The 14099-nt window shown below is 35.4% G+C and overlaps 1 protein-coding gene across 1 annotated transcript in view; it reads left to right on the top strand.

Annotated features, from left to right (window-relative positions):
- LOC128656938 (cytochrome P450 2K6-like) overlaps positions 1-14099 on the top strand; it is a 400794-nt gene that overhangs the window by 344305 nt on the left and 42390 nt on the right. Inside the window, exon 10 of the mRNA XM_053711116.1 lies at positions 416-600. Within this exon, the coding sequence (XP_053567091.1) occupies positions 416-600 (185 nt within the window). The remainder of the gene's footprint in view (positions 1-415; positions 601-14099) is intronic.

Below are 14099 nucleotides of genomic sequence, written 5' to 3'. Positions count from 1 at the left end.
TTACGTTTGAATTTTATATATGAGGAAGCACCCGGTTACGGTGTGAAACTCGTCAGATTGGCCCTTTGTATAGTGCTTTTTACATTTTTTCAATAAAGTGGACCACTTTTAACTTTTTTCTCAGTTGCAGCTTGTTTTCTTTGTCGACTAATGACTATTTTTCGTAAGAGAATATTTTTTTTAGGGAAAGAGCAATTGATTTATGAAATAGCCTTTTGGTAGATGTGTTAAATATAAAATATAAAATTATGTAAGGGAATATCTAAGATACAACTAAGGATATCCATTAATCATGTGTAATATGTTTTTATGTTGCAAATATTTTTAATTTATAAAAAAACTTTATTTTACCCATACTGTCTTAAAAGAGTTGAATAAATAGCTTAAAATGACAAAATATATTTTATCCTTACAGAAAATGTACAAAATGAAATTGAAAAAGTGATTGGATCTGCCCAGCCTCAAATGGAACACCGTAAAAAAATGCCTTATACTGACGCTGTAATTCACGAAATTCAAAGATTTAGTAGCATTATACCAACCCCTAGTCCACGTGAGATTACTCATGATGTTGTTTTAAAAGGTTATTTTCTACCAAAGGTTTGTAGCAATATTATCTCTTCTATATTTTTAAATGTTTTTGCTAAAATAGCTGATCTATGAAATAACATAAGCAAAGCTGTATTCTTATTGTATGCTTGTATAAATTTACTGCTTAGCTTACAAAAAACACGTGACTAAATTAGGAATTAATATATGAGAACAATTCTAGAAAGCTTAAAGGAGCATTAAACACTAAGGGCCAGATTACAAGTGGAGCGCTAAATACCGCATTCATGAAAGCAATATTTGTGCTCCACTGTGTAAAACCAGCGCGGCTAATGTGTGCTGGTATTAAAAGCTGTCAGCGAGTTCGAGTTCGCAGAGTTGGGAAAAATTGCACTCACGAGAGTGGGCTTCCATAGGATTCAATGAGAGCCCTGTCAGAAGCACAGAGAAGCGATGGCAGCAAATATAAATATATATGTATATGATTGTATACATACTGTATATATGTATGTGTTAATATGTGTATATACACATATAAACACATACATATATATGTACAGTATATAAGCATATACATATATATTTACTGGGAACACACAGTTCCCATAGACAACAATGTAAAGGCACTTTTCAGTGCTGGTTTTTCTTTTATAACACCCTACTCTCATCAACTTTAGATCCAAAATATTGCCTAGTGCAGTTATTTTATTAAAAAATTAAGATGCTGCTATCATTATTTTGGGGGCATTTGGGGCACATTTATAAAATTAACTAGAGATCTGATCTCTGGTTAATTTTATAAGCGCTATTTGCTACCTCAAGCTTGCGGTAGCAATAACCAGCCACTTGTAATGGCTGGTCAATTATAGAATGCCCGCAAACAGGTAAATTTGACGTCTGTGGCCCCACGATAATTTAGCACTCCACTTGTAATCTAGACCTAAAAAAATACTAATTAGAATGATGCATTTAAAGAAAAGATTAGTCTGAGAATAACATGCAGATGTATTTTTTAAAGTTTCTTTAGTTGTTTAAATATTGACAAGATAAGTGTAAACTTTTAGTGTCTATAAAACAATTCTGTAACTTTGGTTACCTTCTTTACTGTGGCCAATAAGTGACAGTTATAAATAGGTCACTAGAGTGTGCAGCCAATTGCTGTGTGGAATATAACAGTGCATCTATTTCTAAAAGGACTTGAAAAGCTCATAATTTCAGAATTGAATTACACGAAAAGAATACAAAATAAGTAACGAAAGTATATTGCAGACTTTTTTTATATATATGATTTATCATTTTATATTACTATCTCAAAGGGTTTAATGTCCTTTTAATAAAGCAATTTACAAATTAAATATGGTAACAAATGGTGAAAAGCAATTTACATAAACAACGACCATTAAAGGTAAACTCCAGGTAGAATTGGAATCCATGTGGATGCATTTCAGTTTTGAATGGAAGCATTTTTGTAATATACATGTATTAGCAAAAATGCTTCTAAAAACAGCTACATCTGTTTCATAGTGTATTTATGTATGAACCATGCACCAGCATTTTAAACACAGCACATGCTCAGAGAACCTAAGGTGCTTGTACTATCTGGTAATTACTCAATTTGTTACATTGTCCCAAAGCAGCCACCTTCTACATATTACCAAAGATTCACAATAATCCAACTATCCTTCCAGGACGCCCGATAGTTTCTGGTATTGATAACGTAACGGAAAAAGCAAGTCAATACATTGGCCCCTACTTATCAAGCCATCGACTTTCTAGCATTCGCCAACACCAATACGCTCGCCTAAGATCGCCTAACGTTGCTGCCGCGGACCTGAATACGTTCGCCAAAATTATCAAGAAAGCTGTCAAAAAGCTGCACATCAAGTACGGTGCGGTGAGCAGCGGACTGTTGTTAACTAACAGTCATCGATCTCGCTGCTCATCGGCTTATTCGCAGCTTTCTTTCTACCCTGTCACTAAGCACCCACACTATACTGTTTTACCCCCTATACCGCCGCTCCCGGACCCCGCCGCAACTCTAATAAATGTATTAACCCCTAAAATGCCACTCCCGGAGCCCACCGCAACATAATAAAGTTATTAACCCCTAAACCGCCGTTCCCGGACCCCGCCGCCACCTACATAAAATTTATTAACCCCTAATCTGACCCCCCTACACCGCCCCCACATATGTTAAATTTATTAACTCCTAATCTCCCGCCCCCAACGTCGCCGCCACTATATAAAATTTATTAACCCCTAAACCTAAGTCTAACCCTAACACCCACTAACTTAAATAATTTAAAACTAAATGCTTACCTATAAAATAAACCCTAAGATAGCTACAATATAACTAATAGTTACATTGCAGCTATTTTAGGATTATTATTTTTTTTTACAGGCAACTTTGTATTTATTTTAACTAGGTACAATAGTTATTAAATAGTTATTAACTATTTAATAACTACCTAGCTAAAATAAATACAAAAGTACCTGTAAAATAAATCCTAACCTAAGTTACAATTAAACCTAACACTACACTATCATTAAATGAATTACCTAAATTAAAATAAATTAATTACAATTAAATAAAATTAACTAAATGTCATGGTACAGGTCAATGACATATATGTATATATATATATATATATATATATATATATATGAATATAATATAAAAAGGATGTGTGTATATATGAGGCCGTCTATTTTATCAGAAGTGCTGTAGAATAGCAATTCTGATGTAAAGGATTGATTTAGAACCCATAGTCAGTCCTCCCCCACTTATTTATATTATACAGGACACTCATAGAGATAATTTCAAAAGAGACATTTCTAGCTAGGGTGTGAAAATGAAGCCCATACCAGATTGTAATTAAAGTTTCCCTCTGACACTAAAACATTTGCTCCTTAATTAGGAAGTGCAAACTTCAGAGCACTCCTTGCCCCATGCGGTGAGTGAGGACGAAATGTCTGGAAACTTTATTTCAGGCCTAATGAAATTTATGGGGAGGAGCAGAGTTGGTTGAAGAAATGACTGTTCATAGCCATGTGTAAATTGTCCCATGTGAAGTATCCGGGTGAAGAAAATAGACAAATTAGCATTTACCATCGCTGTATAGCATAAATAAAAATATATCATTTTTGCAAAAGGAATGATGCAAATTTTTCATGTGTGTTTGAAATAATTCAAATAACCCATATATGTATATATATTGAGCCGGGACATATTATATTAAAGGGGTAATTGCTGTATTGAATATATATATGAAAAATAAATTCAAATCTGTAATAAATTGAATGAAAACTGTAATAATCCCATGTTTGAAATATATATATATATATATATATATATATATATATATATATATATATATATATAACATGTTTTTCTGTTTTTCCAGATGGAGCTAAAAGATGATAAATACAAGATACTGCATAGAAATGAATGTGTATATATATATATATATATATATATATATATATATATATATATATATATATATATATCAGGAGACAGCACTCACTGGTCTTGACAATACTGGATTTATTCAGTGACGTTTCAGGGAATACACCCCTTCATCAGACCCATATATATATTGAAAGCATAAAACATCTTAGCCTCTATGTTTTTAAGAATATTTGTGGACCTAAAAAGAAATGATTAGTAACACTTAGTTTTATTTCAGATGGACCATAGACAAGATTCATGCATGCAGAATTTGTTGGAGATGTAGAACATGCTGTATTTGTGTGAATACATATATACCAGATGTATAAATGCGATTAATTTCAGAATAATTGGCAGTATTAATTTGCTTTAATATAGTATGATGTTGGGGACACATGATGTTTCATATTGAAATAATCAGAGAAATTATATGATGCTGCCCCATCTATAATTAATATTGTGAGTGATTGATGCAGGAAGTTATGGTCTAATGAATAACCATTTCATAGAAATAATGAATTGTTAAAAATGTTGGATAGAAAATATATTGCTGTGTTGTTGTCTGCTGCCACCCGATGGCCAGAATCCAGTATGACAGTCAAGGGACTTAAATGTTAAAAGATGTGTTTCCATGGTGACCATGCCAAGCCAAGGGCCAATCCAAATAGACTTCCCAGGTAACCAATGGGATGGTCAGCTCCCGTAGGGCCACCCACATGGTTTCATAAATGATTGAAAACTTATATAAGTAAAAGCAAGAGAGGGAAAGAACACAGGCTGCTAACTTTGAGTGATAACTACTGCTGGGCCTTCGAACTACAATCATTCTGAGCAAGCTTTTTCTCATTGATTGCAAAAATTTACTTATCTGTCTTCTGAAATGAAACAAGGAGTTTTTTGGTAACTGAACTATCAATTTTGGTCATTTTGGTAAAGTATATATATATATATATATATATATATATATATATATATAAAAGTATACAAAGGTTATTGGTAAGACCATATTTAAATTATAATTAGAAGATTTAAAGGAGCACTCAGTGTTTTAAACTGTGTTTCATAGTCTTGAATAGCTTTTAGTTTGTCTTTCTGTATGCAAAACATTTAAAACAAACATTCATTGTTGCTGTATGTAGCAGGCTTAAATAAATACATTGTGTTTTAAAATTGGTATCCATAATCCTGTATAGTGTCAAATTTGTATCTTGCATGCATAAATTATTCATCTGTGCAAAATATAGAATATATATATATATATATATATATATATATATATATATATATATATATCTTAGAATTGGTTTTAATCATAAGTAAATAAGAATTTGCTCCAGTTTAAATAAATAGACATTTTAAAGTAACAGTTTACATTAAGAATATATGTATTTTTAGTGTCCCAATTAGAATTGAATTAGAATCAATTGCAGCTAAAGCTGAGTATATATATATTGTCCTATTGTTTATTAGCACTGTTAATTGTATTGTTGAATACTCCAACAACAGGCCCAATTACTCCCTCTGCCACCCTCTGTAACTTCCATCCAACCACTGAGAATGAAGTTTCTTCCTTACTATCTTCCTCACGCCTCACTACCTGCCCACTCGACCCTATCCCTTTCCATCTAATTCCCTCCCTATCTTCCTCCCTCACTCCTGCTCTTACCCACATCTTCAACCTATCTCTCTCTACCGGCTCATTCCCATCTTCTTTAAAGCACGCAAAAGTCACTCCCATACTCAAAAAACCCTCCCTCAACCCTAATTCTCCTGAAAGCTACCGCCCCATATCACTGCTTCCACTAACATCAAAACTCCTTGAAAAATTAGTTTACAATCGCCTAACCCACTTCCTGTCCGCCAACTCCTTGCTTGACCCACTGCAATCTGGATTACGCCCAAAACACTCAACTGAGACTGCCCTTACCAAGGTCACAAACAATCTTCTCTCTGCTAAAAATATTGGCCACTACTCTATACTCATCTTACTTGACCTCTCAGCTGCCTTCGACACAGTTGACCACCCCCTCCTCCTACAGACCCTTAGCTCTTTTGGCCTCTGTGACACTGCTCTTTCCTGGATTCACTCCTATCTTTCTCACAGGTCTTTTTCTGTGTCACTTGCTGGCGACTCCTCCTCTCCTATGCCTCTGTCTGTTGGAGTACCTCAAGGATCTGTTCTGGGTCCTCTACTCTTCTCCATCTATACTTCTTCGCTAGGTAAACTTATCAACAGTTATGGTTTCAAATATCACCTCTATTCTGATGACACCCAGATCTACCTTTCCACCCCTGCTCTCTCTCCCTCTGTCCTCTCTCATGTCAGCAACTGCTTATCTGGTATTTCTTCCTGGATGGCCTCTCACCACCTAAAGATTAACATGTCCAAGACTGAGCTCCTTCTTATCCCCCCCTCAAGCTCTACGCCGACTTCTGACTTCTCTATCCCTGTTGATGGCATCACCATTTCCCCATCGCCCCAAGTCCGCTGCCTCGGAGTCACACTTGACTCAAACTTATCCTTCATCCCCCATATCCAATTGCTTTCTACATCCTGCCGCAATAATCTACACAATATTTCTAAAATTCGCCCTTTTCTGAGCGCTGACACCACAAAGCAAATAATCCACTCCCTTGTTATCTCCGACTTGACTACTGCAACAACCTACTCGTTGGCCTTCCTCTTTCCCGCCTCTCCCCCTTCAATCCATCCTAAATGCCTCTGCCAGGCTGATCCACCTTTCCCGTCGAACTGTATCTGCTGCACCACTCTGTGAGTCCCTTCATTGGCTCCCCATTCACAGCAGAATTAAATTCAAAATTCTCACCCTTACATACAAAACTCTCACCAACGCCGCTCCCCTCTACCTATCCTCTCTAATACACAAGTATACTCCAGCCCGTCCACTAAGATCCAACAATGACCTGCTCCTTGCATCCGCAACTATCACCTCCTCTAATGCTAGACTGCAGGACTTCTGTTGTGCAGCACATACCCTCTGGAACACTCTCCCTCATGCTGTCAGGCTTTGCCCTAACCTTTCTTCCTTTAAATGCTCCCTGAAGACTTTTCTGTTCAGGGAAGCCTACCACCCAACTCAATAATAAATTAATTTCAGTTATATAATATTTCCCTCATCTTACTTTGTATTATCATCCTTCTCAATCTTGCAGTCCTCACCTCCTGTTTCCCAACCTCCTACCCTTCTAGATTGTAAGTTCCCACGGGAATAGGGCCCTCAATCCCTCCTGTATGTGTTTGTAAATTTTGTCCTGTATTTTACAAGTCTTGTATTGTTTTATTTAAATGAATTGTATCCATGGACAGCACTGCGGAATATGTTGGCGCTTAATAAATAAAGTATAATAATAATAATAATAGCTGTTATCTTAAGTCTCACTGTGATATTATAAATGCAACTCTGAATGAAAGGCTATTGTGAATAAGGCCAGTTCTAAAGGTAAACGTGTATGAACTCTGCATAGCATATTTTAACAGTTTTTAAACGTGTATAGTATTGACTCACATTCTGATCTATACAAATATATTTTAATGTGTTCATCAATATTAACTAATAAAAATAATTCAGGTATTTATATTAATTTTGTGGTTTCTAGTAGATGCATATTGATTGAGGGTTTATTTTTAAAGGATAATTATTAAATATATTATATTATAACCCAGCTATAAAATGACATATTATTTGGAGAGCACTACTGAAATTCTTATAAATATACTGACATATTATATGGAGGCACTTGCATGAGATATTATTAATATTTATCATATTGATATAATATATTTGTAGTAAATAGAAATTATTATAAAAGAGGAAAAAAAAATCATATTTCGAAATTAATATTTTGTAAATATAATTTTTTTTGAAGATTGAAATATTGATGTTCATATTTCGAGATTGATATTGACATTTTGAAATATTGTTAAAGATTAATGTTTTTAAAAAATAATAAAAATATTATATTTAAAAATTAATTAAAAATATTAATTTTTCATATTTCAAAATTCATAAAAATATAAATTTTTCATATTTCAAAATTCATAAAAATATAAATTTTTCATATTTCAAAATTCATAAAAATATAAATTTTTCATATTTCAAAATTCATATAAAAAATTTTTTTAAATATATTTTTTTTTCTCTCTCTCTCTTTTTATTGGTAAAAATTTTATTAGTGTTTTAATTTAACTAAATACTAAACCAATATAATAATTTCTGTAGCCAGAAGTGAATCTGTACATAGCGTTGAAAATGGTCCCCTGACAATACCCCTTACTCAAGGTCAGGTCCTGAAGAAGGACATTATAGGCCACATTAAAGAGAGACTTAATATTGCAGGTGAATTAAATAATTTTATGGATATGCTTGAAATTAGGGCTAAAAATATTACCGTTGATAATAATATGTGGAATGAAAACAATGAATTATTCCAAGAATTATTAATGATTAATCAATGCAAGGCTCTCAAAAAGCGAGACAAACTAATACTAAAATCTTGGCCCCTTGTGATATGCGTTAACGACTAAATGTCACTTTGTGTCATAGACAAAGAATTGCAAATACAGGAGCTAGAAAGTAGTATTCATTCCTCACACAGATGCGAAGAGGATTTAAAAATAGCCAAAAATAAAATGGATGAGTTTGCCAAAAACCTAACCACCTTAGATAAGCATAACATAGACTTACTAACACAGATACAAGAGTTAAATTAACAGCTCGCGCAAAGCCAGAGAGAACTAAGTGATTTAAAAAGGTTGTATCACCATAATCAAAACTCCTATATTAACAGTGAGAATAATGCATATAATACTAACAAATGTGTAGAGTGTAGACAAATGACCCCTATTGGGTCAGAAATAGTTTTCCCAAATAGACAATCACCTCATGATGTAAGTCCAGGGAACTGCTGCAACTCAGCTGGTGCGGGTGAGGGAAACTCTAATAAGGAGTCCCAAAGCACGTCTAATAAGGTGTATGACTCCCATAAAATAATTACTTTCCTAAAGGGTGCCATACCTGTATTCTCCAACAAGGGAATAAACTCTGTAATTGGTCACTTAGAGGCCTTTGAAAATGCATTAGCTATAATGAATGTTACAAGTGAGAAATTAAAAATTAAACTTCTGCCCTGGGTATTTGATGGTAAACAACACAAATTCTTTACTTCACTAAAGGATATAAATATTCATTCCTGGAGTGAAATAAAATGACAATGCAGAAAAGAATTCGGGCAACATCGCACTAAAACTGCGGCAAAAATAGCTGTATATGGTTTAAAATGTAGTGCGAATCAAAGTCCCATCAAGTTCCTTTCTGTATTAAAAAATGCGTACAGTATGGCTAAAGATAATCCCATATTTGAATGCTCAGAATTTGTAAATTTATTTTTTGAAGCACTGCCTACACCCATCAAAATTAATTTAGCTAGAGATTTTGATGAGAAGTGTTCATTGGAGTGGATGATCAAAGAGAGTACAAAGTTATACTCTATTCAGCAGTCCAGTGAACAGGGGGTTAAAAAGGAATCAAAACCCACAAATGTGGCAGAAACTAGGGTGTCACCTAGCCCCCTCAATTTGGAGTCTAAAAAGAAAACTTACGCGGAGGTGGCCAGACAAAACAGGCCATCTCCACAGATGTTTAACTCTACCCCTTCCCCAACATGGGCTGAGGCACAGAGAGACTATAACCAAAGTGGGGGACATAATCAGGTGAATAATTACTCACAAAGAGAGTACTCACCAAATAATTGGTATCCGCGCAAGGGTAGATACAATAGATGGTGAAGATATTCTCAGGGTAACCAGACACCCCAAGTATATAATGCTCCCCAAAGTACTAATGCTGAACAAGCTGAACTCCAGGGGCAACCATGCCAAAATAGAAATGGCGACCCTGATTCTGAGGGAACCCAATGGTCCAGGAATCATTATTATGGGGGCACCAAGAGATAGGCCCAGGAGTAGAGGTAACTTGTACGATCAGGTAGATATGCTTTGGTTAAGTCGGTTGAGCAAACAATTCGCTAATATGAGTCAACCTTCTACGGCTCAGCAACCGAACAATACTTTTTTAGGGGTACATCCAGTGGTCAGCAGTGGACCACAGGCACAGTCATAAATACTGCAGTATCACCTGAAAGGGAGGGGAGAGATATACAAAATGTAATGATAAATGTCAATGGCACTAATCATGTTCTCTCCCCACAGACCGGAAACATATGGTTTAGCTGTGATGACGAGCAACCTCGGCCTGAAAGCATTAACCAATCTTTTCCTTTGCAGTGTTCTCTTAACCTTATTTCCACAGATGCAGTACACAAGAATCCAGCCGACCCTGTCATAAAGGAGACTGGTAGGTATGAAGTTTCTTCTGCACCGGAAAACATGGCGGATTCAGGTAAAACGTGGCGAAGCCCACAGATGTATGATAATGCCAATTTTATGTGTGAAATGGTAGAAACTGCAGGGAGATTTTATGTATTAGCTGAGCTGCAAGATTCAGTCTCCAACCCTATCATGGGATTAATTGATATTGGGTCTCAGGCAACTATTTTATCCCACAGGTACTACACACAGCTAAATGAGCTAAAACCCCACAAACCTAAAATAAAAGAATTTGATGGTTCTCTAATAGGAGTTGGGGGTGACTCCCTAAAAGTTTACGGTACTGCCTTGTTAAAATTTAAATTGGGGAACAGGGTCATAAGACACCCTGTCATTATAGTGGATCTGCCAACTGATCGTTTAATTATTGGTAGTGATCTCCTGAAGCGATTTAGCACCATAATTGATTGCATAAATAATGTAATTTGGTCACAAGTTAAAAGGCCTATCAATTATGAGAAACCTGGTATATCTCGCCCCCGACATAACTGTCACATGGTGGAAGAGAAACCAGATGCTGTGGAGATTCATTTCAGAAATAACTCTGTATCTGAAATCACTATTTTACAAATAGATGATCAGACTCCTTTAAGTGGCTCTGATGGTAATACTTTTAAAATTTCACCTGGAAAGATAGTGAATATTTCCTTAGATGGCGATGTATTAACCATATCTCTCCACAAGGGGGATCATAGAATCCCTAAGGGAGGGGGCCACACTCAATACCTCACAGGAATTGAGAGAGTTAAAGAGGATCCATTTATCCCTATACAAGTGCATGACCTGGGTAAAACCAAGTATGCCAAATTGAACTTAAAACAGGAAGCTAGCTATATAAGCGAAGGTTTATTAGCGCAGATAGCTGAACCTAAAGTGACTAAATATATTTCTCCCCAAGACCTCTGTGTCAACGACCTGGATGACAGGTTTGAAAGCTATAACATCACAGCTAAGTGCTTATTATCTGTCTCTATAGGTAATAAGTCAGTGAAGCACCTGTTTTTTAGTTTTAAATACTCCCATAATCAAATATACATTGGCAATGATATCTTACATAGATATGCCATACAAATAGATTTGATTAACTCTTGCCTCTGGAGCAGGTTAAATGTGGACCGTTAAGTATTTCAGGATGAAAATGCAGCCCTGAAATCAAACCAGCAATTGCCATATGCTGTGAATACGCAGGTGTCTAATGATGTTGTAATTCCTGCCGGGGCTGATAAATTTCTTTTACCCTTACAGGTAAAAAGAGGTCAGAAATTAAAAACTTCTGAAACACTAATTTGCCTATCCCATAGAATACAAAATCTGGGTGTCACAATGACCTACACTCCTTTGGTGAATATTAGAACTATTCCAATACATGTTATTGTGCATAACATGACCCCACAGGATATAACATTATCCAAGGGAACTACCATAGGCTACGCACTGGAATCAAGTTATTACACTTTTGGATTCCAAAATAATGTAATTGGACTAATACCTGAAGGATACTTAACTGAAGAATAATTAATAGAACAATCCTTTGCATCTATGCCAGAGGGTCTATTTACAATTCAGTCTATTTATCCCTTCAGCTCAGAGGAAGGCATCTGTAAAATTGATGAAGCCTCCTGAATATTTGATCAGCCGATCAAACAGCAAGATTACCCCAATACCCAGAGTCATGGGGGTAATGTAAACTATAATCAAGGGGATCTCACCTCTAGGTTGGAAGAAGCCTATGAAATAGGACAGCCTGAAATCTGTCCAGGATTTCAGCAAATAGTCTAAGAGCAAATATCCTTATCTAATGGCTGTCCCAGCAATGATGAACGCCAACAGCTGCAAGAACTCCTGATGGAGTACAAGGATATTTTTGCTAGGGATTCTTATGACTGTGGGACTACAGACTTGCACATTGCAAGAATCCAAACAGATCCCAATGCGCCACCTGTCTTTGTTAAACAATACAGACTTCCTTTAGCCTCATATGATTCTCTCGCAGAAATCATAAGAAACTTGGAAGAAAGAGGTATTATCAGACAGGTGCACAGCTCTTATAATAATCCTATGCTAGGTGTTCTTAAGCCCAATGGACAATGGTGTTTGTGTGCTGATTTAAGACAGCTAAACAAATGAGTGTACATGTCTGGCTGGCCTGTGCCATATATTGACCAGTGCCTAGCACAAATGCAGGGATCCAAAATATTCACTGCAATTGATTGTGCACAAGGATATTGGACCATACAGGTACATGAGGAGGACCAATATAAGCTGGCATTCTCATTCCAAAAGGTCCAATATGCATTTCAGAGACTCCCTTTTGGATACATAAATTCTGGACATGAATTTGCTGTATTCATGCATAAGGCTATGCCTGATGCACTGGAAAGGGGGACCTTATCTTATGTTGATGATGTTTTAGTCAAAAGCACAGACTTTGAAAAACACATCGCAGAGCTTAAACACGTCCTCAGCCAACTTAGGCCTCGCTTCCATTGAGTCGTAATTCAGTTTGCGTGCACTCGCAAACCGTTAAATATGCTGTCGAAAGCAATAGCGTTTAACGACTGTTTCCAATGGCGCGTTATACCTCAATATCGGCTGCCGGACTTTGGCTGCTGAAAAGATTTTCGCGTCCCATAGAAAGTAATAGAAGCCGTTAATCGATAAATTATACCAGGTTTCCATTGAAAGCGCTAACCGTTAATACACTGTCGGAGGCTGTCGATACATTGAGAAATATTACCCCCAGCTCAACTAGGTGTAAAGGAGGAAAAAAGAGCTTTTTGAGGCATGTTTCTCATTTAAATTGCAAATCACAAAAAAATTATGAGTGTTTCAATGTACAAATAACATTATATATGCTACATTTATTGTTCCTATGTATAGGAATATTTGCACCCATGTTGTCATAGAAATTTCAATATGTATGTGCATATAAAAATATATGCAAGCACCACAATTATGGAACGACCTCCCGCACACTTTTAAACCTTCCCCATGCCTAATATCCTTTAAGAGATCCCTCTCTACATATCTCAAAACAGAATGCACCTGTCATTGTTGATTATATATTTCCTACCGGTTCTATGTTAAATTTTTGTGCATATATTGTGTATTATTATTGTTTTTTATTTTATTGTACCCATTGTATCAATGCAATGTTTTGTGGACCCAGGACATACTTGAAAACTATAGAAATCTCAATGTATCTTTCCTGGTAAAATATTATAAAAATAAATAAAATATCTACCTATTCAAAATGAAACCTTTGCCCAGGGATGCTATATATAATCTCAATACATATAGAAAAATAATTCAAAGGAAATAAGTTGTTTATCATGAAGATGAGTTTTATTATTACAGATTTACCCTCATTCAAATGTAATTTTCAATGTGAAAATCATATTTATTCAATACAAAACGATGACACATTAAAGTTATGTGTCATAGTACTAATATTTATAAAATATATGTAATGTCATGTCTGCTAAAGCAGATAATACATTTGCAATATTTAGACTATTAACCAAAATACATAAGTGCTTAATATTACATACTTCAAGAGATATGAAGTATTGTCTTTAACATGGAGTTATTGAAACATTTTAAAAGTGCATTGTGCATTGGTCCCAGGGAGAGTCTGTGTCTGTTCATATGATGTCAATTAAAATGTATTAATCACCTCTATATCATGGCAAT

Source organism: Bombina bombina, chromosome 4 (genome assembly GCF_027579735.1).
Source record: "Bombina bombina isolate aBomBom1 chromosome 4, aBomBom1.pri, whole genome shotgun sequence".
In the NCBI taxonomy this organism is placed as follows: domain Eukaryota; kingdom Metazoa; phylum Chordata; class Amphibia; order Anura; family Bombinatoridae; genus Bombina; species Bombina bombina.
The sequence above is the reverse complement of the archived record's forward strand: the minus strand, read 5'-3'. Positions and strand labels throughout refer to the sequence as shown.